At 36.1% G+C, this 16052-nt stretch overlaps 1 protein-coding gene across 3 annotated transcripts; it reads right to left on the bottom strand.

Annotated features, from left to right (window-relative positions):
• Window positions 1–9062: 9062 nt before the first annotated feature.
• Window positions 9063–15210, bottom strand: atad1a (ATPase family AAA domain containing 1a). Of its 3 annotated transcripts, none has more exons than XM_052596523.1 (10): window positions 15062–15210; window positions 14499–14684; window positions 14246–14344; window positions 13832–13952; window positions 13072–13272; window positions 12135–12241; window positions 11953–12042; window positions 11805–11855; window positions 11077–11243; window positions 9063–10790 (listed from the first exon to the last, which is right to left on the bottom strand). In XM_052596523.1, exons 2-10 carry the CDS (start codon window positions 14667–14669, stop codon window positions 10658–10660), a joined length of 1140 nt encoding a protein of 379 aa, XP_052452483.1. In that variant the 5' UTR covers window positions 14670–14684; window positions 15062–15210; the 3' UTR covers window positions 9063–10657. The 3 variants fall into 3 exon arrangements, with proteins under 3 accessions (XP_052452483.1, XP_052452492.1, XP_052452501.1); XM_052596532.1 differs by having other exon boundaries at window positions 14499–14727; window positions 15062–15191; XM_052596541.1 differs by lacking the exon at window positions 15062–15210 and having other exon boundaries at window positions 14049–14344; window positions 14499–14549.
• Between the last annotated feature and the right edge of the window lie 842 nt (window positions 15211–16052).

Raw genomic sequence — 16052 nt, 5'->3', positions numbered from 1 at the left:
CTAATTACTTTTGCACTTCCTGAAGACAAATAGAATGGGTTCCTCTCTGCTCCTGGTGCTGTGCTTACTCCCTGAGGACTGTGCTTCTCTGCCCTCCACTTCATTATTCTGTTCCTTGCTCCCTGTAGTAGACAGCAGATGCCAACACTCTAGCAGACATCTCCATATGTATCATTAGCACTTTAGGCCCAGTGAGATGACAATGCATTCACTTGGGTGTTTAAAATGAATAAAATAACTCATGAACGCATCGATTAAATCACAGTGGGGCACTGAATAATACTTGGAAAATAGCCTTAAGTGCAATGCAGTTTTCCCATCAGCTCTAATTTTCCTTCTATTAATGGAGATCAGAGTCCACAAAAAGGAAACAGAGAGTCAGTTAAAGATGCACACCAGTGTTTCTCTGTGCACAAACATGGTCAAAGGGCAAAAACTAAAAAAAACAAACAAACAAAAAAAAAAAAAACACGGACTTGAATCAAAAGCTACAATAGTTTCAAAACATTCCCCACAAAACTACCATGAATCAAAACTTAACTTAACTTAGGGTCAAGTTACTTTTGAATAATTAGTTAGCTAGTAGGTAAAAACACTGAAGTAATATAGATCACAAAATCACAGATATTTCGAGGGCAAAGAAAAAAATTAACTAAATTAATTTTATCTAGAAACTTGTGATCTGAATAAGAGAAATTTAAATAATGAACTTCCAAAAATAATACAACAACACTACAAAACAGTCACAACCTGAAATGAACAATGAACATCAGCTATTAAAATCAGCAGTATTTAATATAAAGCTATGACAATTTAATGATGATAATACAAACATTACATTCGTATTGAACCGTTCGGTACGAGGCTTTCGGTTCGGTACGCGGTATGCATTATATATGTACCGAACGGTTCGTTGGACTAATTAATTATATATATATAAAAAAAAAGTGAAATATAATGATATGCGTTCAACAAGGTAGCCCAATAACCCAAACGACGTAAAAGGCAACTCCCCTGACACCCCCGCAACAAACTATCCCCGCAGCATTTAGGCAGACATTTCCAACGGATTCAAACAGGCCAAAAGACATCACCGCGACGATTGGTAGGCCTCATTTACATTATAGCCGCAGATATGAGACCTTACTATTTACCATTCATTCTATCATCACCATTATAGCTTACAGGGAATCCAAAGTGCACCCAAACACCAGACCTGTTGGTTATTGGAGGATCTTCTTTTTCTGGTCTGTTAAATGCATTAGCTATTTTGCAAAGAGCATTCAGCGCTTACTGAGTGAGCGAGCGCCTATAGTGGAAAACACAGGTTTTAAGAACATGCTTAATGTCATTGAGCCCCGTTACAATATTCCTTCAGGAGCCCATTTCAGCCAGACCGTAATTTCTGCTTTGTTCCAAAAAACATAAGCCCTATAGAGAACAAATTGAGTAAAAACACACTCAATATAAAGAGTTATAGAGTTCCATATAAAAAGTTACATCTTTGTATTTGTTCATAACTACTACTGTTTTTGTTTTATACAGTATATTTTGCTAAGAAAACACCATAGAAGATGGGTAAAGAATAGCTCCATCATTGATCAATGTAAAAAAAAAAAAAACATACTTTGTTAGTTTTAATAAATATATATATTTTTTTAAATCAAGGAAATTTATCTGCCAATTTTTTCATTTTGCTGTATCTAAAACGTATCGAACCGAACCGTGACACCAGTGTATCGTATCGAACCGAACCGTGAATTTTGTGAACCGTTACACCCCTAATATATATATATATATATATATATATATATATATATATATATATATATATATATATATACTTTGATCCATTTAAAAGTCTCAAATTGATTTGATGTGGTTCCCTGCAGTGATTTGATACAGTACCCTTTTTCCACCATGATAATTGCAGGATATAAACACACAGTTCTGAGACAAAAAACTAATAATCATACAAAAAAAAAAAAAAAAAATTATAACATTTTTAAAGATAATTTATTTTTTATTCAGTGGCAGAAAAGGCTTCCATAATAGCTAGCAAGCTCACAAACCTCTGTGGATTGGAATTCATTTTGGGTACATATATCACTGAAAAAGAAAAAGAAGATGATAAAGCAGTAAAGACATGTACCTGTCCTCAGCCTAAGCAAAAGCCCCACTCTTCTTCACCAGTGGTAACTCAGTTTAACTGAAATTGTTATAAATCAACATAAAACCCTAAACACTATCAATTCCCTTCTTTTGTCATCTTGCTAAAAAAAAAAAAAAAAAAACACAAAAAGTCCTATTTTGAATTCTTATTGGTTTTCTTTCTTTGACACTGTGGTTTCTGTGAAACCCTGTCCAATAACTGCAATTTTTGGAGTATCCCCTTTTGATGGTTTATATAATAAGCATCATGCTGATATTATTGCGTTTGCCTCTTTGATGGCCAGAAGACGAATTGGAAATCCTCAAGGCCTCCTGCTAATTTTTCTTGGTTGAAGAACTTAAATGTATTTTCTACATTTAAAATATAAAATAAAAATAATAATAATAAAAAAGTCCAAACAATACATTTGATAAATTGTGGAATCTTACAGAATATGCAAACAAGAGATGATGATCTATTGATGATGATTTCAGCAATGAATCTAGTTTACTGCCTTAGGACAGGATTTAAAGGATTAGTTCATCCAAAAAACGAAAATCTGATTATTTACTCACTCTCATGTCATTCCATACCCGCAAGAGTTTCTTTGTTTTTTTTTAACACAAAAGCAGACACTTTTAATTGTACTGGTTGCTCTCTTATATGCCAATGCAATGGATGTGTACTTTCAAGTTTGAAAGAGGAAGTAAAAGTAATGTAGCCAGGGGCGGATCTACCGGGTTGGCAAATGCCACCCTAAAAGAAAGCCTTGCCACCCCTGCTGCCACCCAAGTTGGCATCAACGAATTAAAGGTTATGGCCAATTTGAAAATTTACGAGCACAAATCTTTCGTGATTCGCGATCCCGCTCCGAGCTCCCGAACTGATTCAAATGATTTGCGATCCCCAAACTGACTTTTTTTTTTCTTAATGATTTACGAACCCGCTTTGAACTCCCGAACTGACTCAAATGATTCGCGAATCCGCTATGAACTTCCGAACTGAATCAAAAGATTCGTGAACCCGCTACGAACTCCTGAACTGATTAAAATTATTAGTGATCCCGCTCCGAGCTCCCGAACTGATTCAAATGATTTGCGATCCCCAAACTGACACAAATGATTCGCGAACCCGCTTTGAACTCCCGAACTGACTCAAATGATTCGCGAACCCGCTACGAACTCTCGAATTGATTCAAATGATCCGCGAAACCGCTCCGAACTCCCGAACTGACTCAAATGATTCGCGAACCCGCTACGAACTCTCGAATTGATTCAAATGATCCGCGAATCCACTCCGAACTCCCGAACTGACTCAAATGATTCGCGATCCCCATAACTGACTCAAATGATTCGCGATCCCGCTACGAACTCCCGAACTGATTCAAATGATTCGCGATCCCCAAACTGACTCAATTGACTCGCGATCCCACTCCGAACTCCCGAACTGACTCAAATGATTCGCGAACCCGCTCCGACCTAGATAAAAATGTAATTTAAAAAACTAATTAATAATTTTTGATTTTCAAATATTGCACCTGTCAAACATAGTCTATTTTGCCGTCAATACTGTTGATGGTGTCTTTTGTCAGTAGGCTTTATATTTATGCTCAACATGAAGTATAGATATTGTTGTCGTGAAGACAAGATCCTGCTCTGTCGGCGGCCTCCCTCTATGTCACCTACAGCAACAGCAGAGCGTCATCACAGAGTCAGGCACGATTCTGGTGTGTAAAGACCATAGACTATAAAAACACAGAAAACGCGAAGCAGCCGCCACGCAGCAGAACCGAAACGCTCACGACACGCAGCCAGTGTGTCACCGGCCTGAAACTCAGGAGGAAAAGTTAGGTAAAAATTGATTATCTATCAATAAATGAGGCTTTAATGAAAGCACAGACTTTGAGATGATATATAACTAACGTTACAGTGGTGTAGTCTACTACGTGATACGTTGCCCACTTTTAAAAAGTGTGAGGATACGTAACAACTTCGTTTTGTGTCAGAACTTTCACACGTTCATTCATAAATTCATCCCGTTTGTATTTGAAAAGTAACAGGGATTGAATCACGGAAATGGAACTTGCTGTATAAAGCAGAACGTCACGGAATTCAGCCATTTTTTATTGAATAAATCAAAAGCATTTAATCAAATCTCGATATGGACTAGTGTCTGCAATATTAAAGGTGTTCAGTACCGTAGCTCCCTACACGCAGAGTACGCAATCTGCCTAGGGCACCAACTCCCAGAGGGGGCACCATCCCAGTTGCTCCAAAAAAAATAAAAATAAAAATAAAAACTTCCTCCATTCTCCCATCCGCACTGGCGACCGCTCGCACCTCATGTTTGCTGCTGAATGTTCATAATTTATGGATGAACATCTTATGCCTGGATAGAGTAAATCAGCAATCCAGCGAAGAGAAAAGAAAACTAAAAGTAAAAAAAATAAAAATAAAAATAACAGGCACAAAGTTGGCTTGACGTTGGAAGAGTCTCAAATTTAGGGACCAAATTTAGAAAGACTTGCAGTCATAAAACAATTGTAATGTGTTCATTTAGGTCTCAGCTACAATGCACACCTTATACATTTTTAATATATATTAAAATAAAGTATAAATAATTTAGGTAAAAATGAGGCCTGTTTATCACTTTCAGGCACATTCCTGTGAAAGTATTTTTTTTTTTAGGTTCCTTTACGAAAATTACCTATGGTTTTAACAATAACACCACAAATCATCATTCTTGTAGCCATGGCAACTGCAAATTAACCATGGTTTTGTTACTTCAAATAATAATTTACAAAGTATTAATATACCGTAATATTTTTTGTTGTTGTTGCTGTTGCTATAAAAACAGACCTAAGCCATCAATATCCTTTAAAATGACTTAAAATGCATTACATAAAAAAAAAAAAAAAAATATGAGGCAATAATGACTGGTTAATAATAGCACTGTTAAAATACATAATGTAAGCAAATACAAAATAAACTCTTTATGTACATGTTATTACAAATGCCATGTGATTGCTGCTGTTACACTTACAGGACAATCAAATCCTTGTTTAGGCTACTGACCAAACATTTAATTCAAACATTCACTAAATCTTTCATTTTTGGACACCTTTTTTGCTATAGATGACAGAGGCTTTATAATTTTTTCAAAAAAAAAAAAAAAAAAAAAACGTGCATATCACAACCCTTACAAAAATAAACCATGGTTTTATCATAGTAAAACTGCTTAGTTTCCTTTTGCATGATTTCTGAATGCTTGCGACTATTAAATAAATTAGGGTCATAATAAAGTTATATCCACAGGTAAATGTCCAGAGCTACAATTGTGATTTGTAAATAATACAATTTATTCATTTAGTTTTTAATTTGATTAAAGTTCTTTTTTCACCCCATAGTAGGTGTTTTTTTCATTATCATATTTGAGGAAGGGGGTCACAACAATACAATCCTGCTTATGGGCACCCATTTGGCCAGCAGCGGCCCTGAAGGTGTTGATATACACGTCTCTGGGAATATGTGCTCTACTACACACACACACGCACACACACACACACACACACACACACACACACACACACACACACACACACACACACACACACACACACACACACACACACACACACACACACACACACACACACACACACACACACACACACAGACACACACAGACACAGACACACACACACACACACACACTGAAGCACGCGTGGTGTTTTCAGCTCTTCACTATATTGATGCATGATTGTAGGCTACACATGTGCACGCCAGCGCGCTATGAGAGGATTTCACCATTTAATTTGATAAAACTATCAAATATAGTTTTATTTGATATTTTTTATTTGACTATTGTCAGCTAATAAAACCTATGCTTCAGGGACCATATTCATATAACCTCTAAGGCTAAATGTAGCTCTTGACTGGTTGAGTTAGATGGTGATTAACACTAAACAGTAGAAAATCAGTTGAGTCTCCCCATCTGTAAATGTCATTGGCTGTTAAAATATTGTGTTTCTTATAATAAACTGATATATTGATAACACTGAACCTTTTATAATGCTCTTAATTACATGTCGATGCATACTGTATGCATTAGTGAGTGTGGTGGTGCTTATGGGGTATGGTCACTTATTCCTTATATGAACTGTTTCAAATGCAAAACATTGATCGCAGGAGATTAAGTTTGTAAATGGCAGCCTGTGTCCTTTTGTAGCGTGCACATATATTTATCATCAAACTGTGATAACTGTGACTAAATTCAGTATTAGTATACAGTATTGTTCAAAATAATAGCAGTACAATGTGACTAACCAGAATAATCAAGGTTTTTAGTATATTTGTTATTGCTACGTGGCAAACAAGTTACCAGTAGGTTCAGTAGATTGTCAGAAAACAAACAAGACCCAGCATTCATGATATGCACGCTCTTAAGGCTGTGCAATTGGGCAATTAGTTGAAAGGGGTGTGTTCAAAAAAATAGCAGTGTCTACCTTTGACTGTACAAACTCAAAACTATTTTGTACAAACATTTTTTTTTTTCTGGGATTTAGCAATCCTGTGAATCACTAAACTAATATTTAGTTGTATGACCACAGTTTTTTAAAACTGCTTGACATCTGTGTGGCATGGAGTCAACCAACTTGTGGCATCTCTCAGCTGTTATTCCACTCCATGATTCTTTAACAACATTCCACAATTCATTCACATTTCTTGGTTTTGCTTCAGAAACAGCATTTTTGATATCACCCCACAAGTTCTCAACTGGATTAAGGTCTGGAGATTGGGCTGGCCACTCCATAACATTAATTTTGTTGGTTTGGAACCAAGACTTTGCCCGTTTACTAGTGTGTTTTGGGTCATTGTCTTGTTGAAACAACCATTTCAAGGGCATGTCCTCTTCAGCATAGGGCAACATGACCTCTTCAAGTATTTTAACATATGCAAACTGATCCATGATCCCTGGTAATGCGATAAATAGGCCCAACACCATAGTAGGAGAAACATGCCCATATCATGATGCTTGCACCTCCATGCTTCACTGTCTTCACTGTGTACTGTGGCTTGAATTCAGAGTTTGGGGGTCGTCTCACAAACTGCCTGTGGCCCTTGGACCCAAAAAGAACAATTTTACTCTCATCAGTCCACAAAATGTTCCTCCATTTCTCTTTAGGCCAGTTGATGTGTTCTTTGGCAAATTGTAACCTCTTCTGCACATGCCTTTTTTTTAACAGAGGGACTTTGCGGGGGATTCTTGAAAATAGATTAGCTTCACACAGACGTCTTCTAACTGTCACAGTACTTACAGGTAACTCCAGACGGTCTTTGATCATCCTGGAGGTGATCATTGGCTGAGCCTTTGCCATTCTGGTTATTCTTCTATCCATTTTGATGGTTGTCTTCCGTTTTCTTCCACGTCTCTCTGGTTTTGCTCTCCATTTTAAGGCATTGGAGATCATTTTAGCTGAACAGCCTATCATTTTTTGCACCTCTTTATAGGTTTTCCCCTCTCTAATCAACTTTTTAATCAAAGTACGCTGTTCTTCTGAACAATGTCTTGAACGACCCATTTTCCTCAGCTTTCAAATGCATGTTCAACAAGTGTTGGCTTCATCCTTAAATAGGGGCCACCTGATTCACACCTGTTTCTTCACAAAATTGATGACCTCAGTGATTGAATGCCACACTGCTATTTTTTTGAACACACCCCTTTCAACTAATTGCCCAATTGCACAGCCTTAAGAGCGTGCATATCATGAATGCTGGGTCTCATTTGTTTTCTGAGAATCTACTGAACCTACTGGTAACTTGTTTGCCACGTAGCAATAAAAAATATACTAAAAACCTTGATTATTCTGGTTAGTCACATTGTACTGCTATTATTTTGAACAATACTGTATATGCCATATGTTGCCACCCCTCAAAAAATCCTGCCCCCTTCTCGCCACCCCATCAATATTTTTCTAGATCCGCCCCTGAATGTAGCAAATTCATCTGATTTGTCAGAATGTTTCTGAACTGGATTAACTGATTAATAAAAAAAAGAAAAAATAAGAAGAAGAAAAATAAAACACTCAAAAGAAGGTTTCATTCACCAGGCTATTGTGTTTCTTGTCCCACAAATGTGCCAAAAAAGAGTTAGGGTAGATTCTAGATTTCTAAATTCTGATCCATCCTTGACATAAAACTATGATATGCCTTCAAAAGTCTTAGAATGTAGCACACAGTATTATAAAGCGTCACATTGGCTACTTTAAAATCTTGAAAGAGTCAGTTCCCATTCATAGCAATTGCAAATTGCATTTTCAGAATTTCCCTTTGAGTTTGGGCTTTAGGTGAACTCTTTCTTTAAACACATTTAAAACCACTTTTACAATACAACCACTGCCCTCTTGTGGACTCCTATTTAAGACAGTGACAAAAAAAATTTCCCCATGCGAATCCAGGTAAAAAATAATATTTTTACATTATTCAAGCATCAAAAGCTAATATATAACAATCCGTTATTAAACTTTTTTGCAATAACAGGCCTGACCTAAACAAAGCAATGAACTCATTGACATAAGTTCTTTGTCTATTTTCTCTCAGATTCTATTTTGGACTGTTCACTGAAGAATAGAGAGAAATGATGAAAGACCTTTTTGATGCAAAGAAAATTATGACTCATGGCCATTACAGCAAGGTTATGCAGGTTTTATGCAAACGAGGCACAAAGTACAGCAAAAAGCTGAATGTCAACATCTCTTATGTTGCCTCTTGTAATCATATTTTAAGAACAGAATGCTCTGTACACGTGTGGAGATGGTGAAAAGGCCAAAGATTGATGTTAACATTAGGAACTGTGATGGTTTGCATTTTCACTGACTGATGCACATGATTCTGATGGATAAAGACACCGATTTAATACATTTCAGATGGATTTATTATGATTTGGGAAACCACTTCATGTAACACTGTCACGCTGGGGTGAGTTACTGGTGTTTGGGGTGTTTTACTAAGTGAATGACTGCTTTCTTGCCCATAGATATTTAATCAGGGAAAGATTATGGAATTTAACAGGGAAACAGTATTTTCAGTAAAACTATACCTACATTAAAGAAATAGTTCACCCCAAAATAAACATTTGCTTAACTTATTCAGGCCATCCAAGATGTAGATGAGTTTTATATCACTTGCTGACCAGTGGATTCTCTGAAGTGAATGGGTGCCGTCAGAATGAGAGTCCAAACACCAATAAAAACATTACAGTAATTCACAAGTTATCATAGTTCTTATTATTCTGATGTTATTATCAGCTATTTTTGGACTCTCATTTTGATGGCACCCATTCACTGCAGATGGTCCATTAGCGAGCAAGTGATGTGATGCTAAATTTCTCCAAATTTGTTACAGGGAAGAAAAAAAACTCATCTACTTCTTGAAGGCCTGGGGGTGTATATATTTTCATCAAATTTTCATTTTTGGGTGAACTATTCCTTTATGACCAAGATTTTATGCAATAACACAAGGTGATTTTAACAACAAACTGCAAGCAGTAGATTTGAGCTCATTTCCCAGATTGATCATTATTAAACAACCAAGTACCTGATTACCAAAGTGGAACAAAACATTCAAGCCAGAACAGAGCAGCCTTAAACTCTCTTCAGAATAATGCAGTTAGTGCAGGCACATTTTGCCAAACCAGCATATTTACATGTTAAATATATCAAATTGGCAAGTCATTGAAAATACCCATGATGACATTAAAAACAACAACATGAATCTGAATAAACGAAGATATTTCTTCTCAATGTTTGATGGATTGTTAATTAAGCTCCCAGAAATGTTTTCCTTACTCCCATCAGCTGGCTTATAACACGTACTGTATCATCAAACAGGAAAAACTTTGACACTTTGAGTGACATATTTATGTTCTGAACATCAATTTATGAAAGATGCTTAACGTCTTTTACTATCCAATACATTTTCTTTATGCATAACACTTTTTTCTTTTGATTTTGAGTTGAATATGACCCAGACATGTTCCTGACACAAATTATTATTATCATGACCAAACTGGTGTTCACGAAAGTCACACATGCACCATTCAGTTTAACTTTAGAGTAATACTCATGCACCCTAATAAGACAGTTAGACAACGCTCAGTGTTTCAGGAAACCTGGTCCTGATTACTAAAACATTTATAGATATAACGAAGTTCATATTCCTCTCCATCATATCCAAAAAAAAGTGGACATCTGCTTCTACACAATATGCGAACAACATAACAGAAATCATTTAAAATGTGCAAGAATAATGAAACTCCATTTAGTGTGTATATTATTAATGGCAACTGTTATTATAAATATGCACCAGGTTATTGTTTTTTCATTACAGTGCAAACGTATATGTTTAAGATGTAACAGATGCGAAAGACTAAGAAAAATAATTTAAAAAGGCAAAAAATGAGGCAGAAAGAAAGAAGTGAGAGGGATGAAATGAGTGTATGAGGTTTTCAGTCCAGAGGCACCTCTCTCAGACTTGCTGGGTCAGCTGTAGCTGTGGCCTGTTTGGACTCTCTCATCTTATCTAGGCCAAACAGCAGGTCCAGTTGAGTCACGGGCCTCAGCTGCATGCTGTCCACATGCCTGAGGACACACCAGAGGACACCGGGACAAAATCAGTGATGAGTACATTCATTACTGCATATTTATACAGCATTTCAAAACTCCTAAGAACACTTAAGAATATGTCGAACTGCTTCTCTTCTAACAAAACAGAAGAATGAACCAGCTGAACAGCTACTTGAGATTAATGGGACGGATTTCTCCAGATATTATAAACCTCATGGTGCACAAGCTGCATGTTGTGTGCCTAAAAATAAAATGTCACCATTGTGTGTGTGCACGATTATACAAAACATCTTAGACATACTCTTCTTCATCCAGCTGGAGCTGTTGTGCGATCTGTTTCATCTGCTGCTTGCGGACATAGTCTCTAACGCGGTACATGGCAGCGTCCCTGCAAAGCTCTTTCAGATCACTGCCGGAGTAGCCCTGGGTTTGATCTGCTATTTCCTTCAGGTTAATTGCATTACTTAACTGATGGAAAAAGATTCAAATGAAATAATATACATATACATTACTGTTAAAAAGTTTGGGGTCAGTAAGTTTATTTAAATTAATGCTTTTATACAGTGAAAATGCATTAAATTGCATCCATTTAAAATACATTTTGAAATGAATAGCCATCAAATAATCTGGTTTCCACAAAAATATTAAGCAACACAACTGTTTTCAACAATGATAATAATTAGAAATGTTTCTTGACCATTAAATCAGCATATTAGAATCATGTGACGTAGTAATGGATGCTGAAAATTCAGCTTTGCTATCACAGGAATCAATTACATTTTAAAATGTATTCAAACAGAATATACTAAATTTAAACAATAACATTATTTCACTATATCACAGTTTACTGTATTTCTGATTCCGTATTTATAGCCACTTCAAAATCTTACTGACCCGCAAACTTTTGAATTGTTTTTTAATTATATGGATTTCTGCCACTTCCCCATTAATATGAGCATTATATTTAAAGACAAAACATTTTGTGAAGGAATTGTGGTGCAGATGAAGAAGAGCTTAATAATGTCTTACATTTTCTCCAGACAGAATGAGTCTAAGGATTTCTTCTCTTTGAGCTGCATTCTGAAATTGGACCAAAAATAATTGTGTTTTATCCTGATTAAGACAAGCTATTAACAAAAACCGAGCACAAAGGTGTGTGTGTGTTCAGCAAACTCACAGGCAGGCCTACATGAAAGGTTGTGGGCATTCTGCGTAGTATTGCTGCATCCACATCCTGTGGTCTGTTTGTGGCCCCCATCACCATCACCTGGACATTAACATCTTATTACACTTTTACTTTCTATGAATCCCTTTTGAGGAAATGCAATGACCTCTGAAACCTACATGTGTGTGTCTTACCTGGCTGCTTGGGTTTGTGTCTAGTCCATCCCAGAGACTCATGAACTGGGCTTTCATCATAGCGGTGGCCTCATGGTCCATACTGGAACGATTCCTCAAGAATGAATCTGAAGCAAGAGACAGATTTTATGTGAATAAGAAACTTTTCTTATTATTATCAGTGTTGAAAACAGCACTGCTTAATATACATGTGGAAACCGCAATATCTTTTCAGGATTTTTGGTGAATAGAAAATACAAAAAAGGTTTATTTAAAAAAAGAAAAATTCTTACATTTTTTGTGACATTAGAATTAATTTAATGCATCCTGGCTAAAATAAAACCCCGGTAATTTCTTTGAACCCCAAACTTTTGAACTGTATAACATATTATTATCATTAAAAAATAAAATAAAAAAACTTAACAGTTATATAATATTATATAATATGTGACTATTTAGTCATTTGTAAGAAATTAAAACAAATACTTTTTTGTAGGGGTTTGTTTTTTCTTCAATTTCACATTTCCAGGATCTGTCATTTAATATGTGGTACTGGCTTAAACTAATTCAAAATAATGAACTTTTACTGCTATTTCTTCTAGTACACTATAATAAAATTCCCGAGAGACTCTGTGCACAGCGTCCACATTCTTCAGTTTCACAGATGATGGGACCCATACAGTATTATTCAAATGTCATCAGCACTGAAGAAACAGTGGTTAGATTGAGCATTGAAAACATTGCAGTCATTATGCAAATATTCATGTACCACGTTTTCCATAAAATCCATGAATATAAAACACCTTCATATACATAGGGAATACAGCCAAGTTTATCACCTTAGTAGTGCTGAGTGAATTTATTCAGCACATTCAACAAGCTGGCATTGTAACATTTTTCCTATCTGTCTGGAATCCCTAAATATCTGCCACATATTTTGACTATATTCAGTAGTTACCTATTTCATCAATGAAAATGATACAGGGCTGAATTTTGACTGCCAGTGAGAATACACCAGCAGTCAGCTTCTGCGATTCACCATACCACTTGTCAGTCAAAGTGGAGGCCTGGAGATTAATAAAGCGGCATCCAGACGCTTTGGCTGTTGCTTTTGCAATTAAAGTCTTTCCACATCCTGGTGGCCCATACAATAGTACACCTGGGAGTCAGAAAATAATTATGAATAGCAATCATTACTTTTTATATTACTCATATATTGCTACTGCATGTACAATAGAGCTGCACAGATTTGCTTTATTATAATTTAATTTGAGCAGATTTTCTCGACAGAGATTGCCAAACTCCAACATACATGTTTTCTGGCATTTTCAGATTATTTTTAGTGCTTTTTTTCTTAGTGTGGAGAGAGTGTGCGCATGGTTTCCAGATGAAATAAACACTGGACAAAAATTGCATTTATTAAAAAAAAAAAAAAAAGATTTGATTAGGGTATTTAAGATCTTAAAATCTGGCAACCTTAATCATAAATGCTTATGACTGATATAATATAACGCTAAATAAAGAAGAAAAAAATCTAATAAATAAATAAACCACAAGTTAAATATTGCAGATAATAATGCCTAATTAACTAAGAGAAGCAACAAACATGATCATGATAAAAATGTGATTTATTGTGCAACCCTAATATACAAAAAAATAGGACGGAAAACACACACTGCAATGGAACTGTGATTTCATATGCTTTCTTCACGTCTCACCTTTGGGAGGTTGCAAGAGTTTGGAACCACAAAAGAGGTGACGTTTCTGGAAAGGCAAGATGACAGTGTCTTGCAGCTCTGAGATGATCTCATCTAGTCCAGCAACATCTCTCCAGGTCACCTTACAAAGAAAGGAAGAAGATATTTTATCATACAAGCTACTAATGACTTGGAAGGCTGGTGGGAGTTCAGTGCTTATAATGATTACAGGTCACACCTTCATGAGTGCGAACAGAGAAACGTCTTCCAATCTGTCAACACAATTCCAGACAATGTAAAAAAAACAACCAACGACATAAATCTCGTCTTTACTACTACTAACAGCATGTCCTTTCTTCAAAACACTGATGTAATGAGAGGCACAGTGTGATTTGATGAAAGGTTTGCACTGATTATAACAGTATTGGCGGTTACTTTGATGCTGCGTGGATCGACAAGATGAGTTGCAATGTTCAATTCATACTCCGTCAGACTGACGCCCTCTACACCTATTTGCTTCATCAACTGCTCTGCCTGGGGAAAGTAAGAGAGCTTGATAAATGTAAACATATTAGATGAATAGAAAAAAAGACAATAAATAAATGAGTCAATCATTTAAGACATTGATTTTAAATAAACAATTAAACATTTATTATCAACACACATTCAGTAGCAGAGATATCGTTACCCTTTTCTTGGCCTGGTTTTTTTGTTTTTGTGTCGGGTCAAAAGCCTCCACCACCCATTTAATGCTGTAATATGTTGCAGCTCCAAAGATGGTCAGTCTCACCAACATCCCCACCACCTCATTCCGGGTGAGAGGGCGGAGGAGGGCGTCCCGAGGAATGTCACTCAACATTTTGGTCCACCCCCACTGTCACCCCATTGGACAAGAAAAACAAACTGGGTGTGTCAATCTAAAACCAAGAAATAGTCACAGGGACAGTACATCTAGTATATGACACTGACCTCTATCTTGATTTCTTTTCATACAATTAAAAATCCAAAATTTAAGTGAATTGATATATTAATACTGAAATATTCGATTAAACAAATTATAACGACGCCAGCAAATAATATCACCGTATATATATAAAAAATATATATTAGAAACGCCATTCATACTAAGAGAGAGACATCTTCTTCTTTCAGAGACGTTAATCACATCACGGAACGTCACGATTGGCATGCACAGTCTCATAAACAAGACATGACATCAAAACACAGAACATTAATATAAAATTTGCTCACATTTCACAGCATCACTGTAATCCACCGTAATCCACACATCGACTTGTGTAACGGACTACACGAACCTCCGGAAAAAAAGGTCTATAAACACAGGTTCCTACGTCCGTTTTTTTTTTATTAATACAAAATGGCAATCAATCAATGAGTAAATAAATAAATAAACGTGGCGCTTGCTTGTTCAAAATGTAGCTTAGTTTAACACCTATACACTGCATATATTAATACTTAGCCTACCTAAAGTCTAGCGTAGCTGGTTGATCTGCACACACGTTTCCTCAGTATTTCATCATCATCACAAATACAATATATTAGGTTTGTTTTACTGACGTTTTTACCCTCCTCTTGGTTCTGATGGGTAGTAGCTAATTGTCATAATCTTATCAGTTTGACAATCCAGCCCTCAGTTCCTTAACAGACCACATGAGGGCAAACTTGGCATATTCAAAAAAACTTGTGTCTGAAAGAAAGTCCGAACACTTGAGACTGTAATAATAATAATAAAAAAATCCATAATAAGCCGGAAACAGGGATGCATGTTAATTAAACTGGAGAATGGATACTTGCTGGCATCAAGAAGTCATTATTTTCAAGAACAGTGACTGGTTTTGGCTTAAAGCCAGTAAATAAGAATCGTTGTGTTAGAGTTGCCGTGGTACTGGCATCTTCCCGTGATGGATGCAAACTGGGAGATGCTTTCATGTTAATTTCTTCAATCTTTCAATTAGCGGAGAAATCTGTGTTCACTTAGACTACATAATGCGGCAAAAGTGAATTCTGTTATTAATCTGTGCGTCTATATTTTCAGACATTCCTGTTGGCTGCTATTCAGAAATAATATGTTTGCAATTATTTTCTTTTTAGTCCAGTGATATCTGGGCTAGTATTGTTTATTACAAAAAATGACAGAAAATTATTCACCTGCAACAAAACGTCTTAATGATGGATTTATTACAAACACATGTAACCTTTCACTTCTTTAGACGTTAACCAA

The sequence above is a fragment of the Carassius gibelio genome, chromosome A5, assembly GCF_023724105.1.
Source record: "Carassius gibelio isolate Cgi1373 ecotype wild population from Czech Republic chromosome A5, carGib1.2-hapl.c, whole genome shotgun sequence".
Classification (NCBI taxonomy): domain Eukaryota; kingdom Metazoa; phylum Chordata; class Actinopteri; order Cypriniformes; family Cyprinidae; genus Carassius; species Carassius gibelio.
This window is presented reverse-complemented; position numbering and strand designations above follow the sequence as displayed.

What these genes read in the sequence shown, in the direction of transcription:
- atad1a (XM_052596523.1), bottom strand. Translation starts at nt 14,669, where the DNA reads ATGTTGAGTGACATTCCTCGGGACGCCCTCCTCCGCCCTCTCACCCGG. An exon ending in AAAACCAGGCCAAGAAAAGG is followed by an intron (nt 14,345 to 14,498) that starts GTAACGATATCT and finishes TACTTTCCCCAG; the next exon opens with GCAGAGCAGTTGATGAAGCA. An exon ending in ACTCTTGCAACCTCCCAAAG is followed by an intron (nt 13,273 to 13,831) that starts GTGAGACGTGAA and finishes TCTGACTCCCAG; the next exon opens with GTGTACTATTGTATGGGCCA.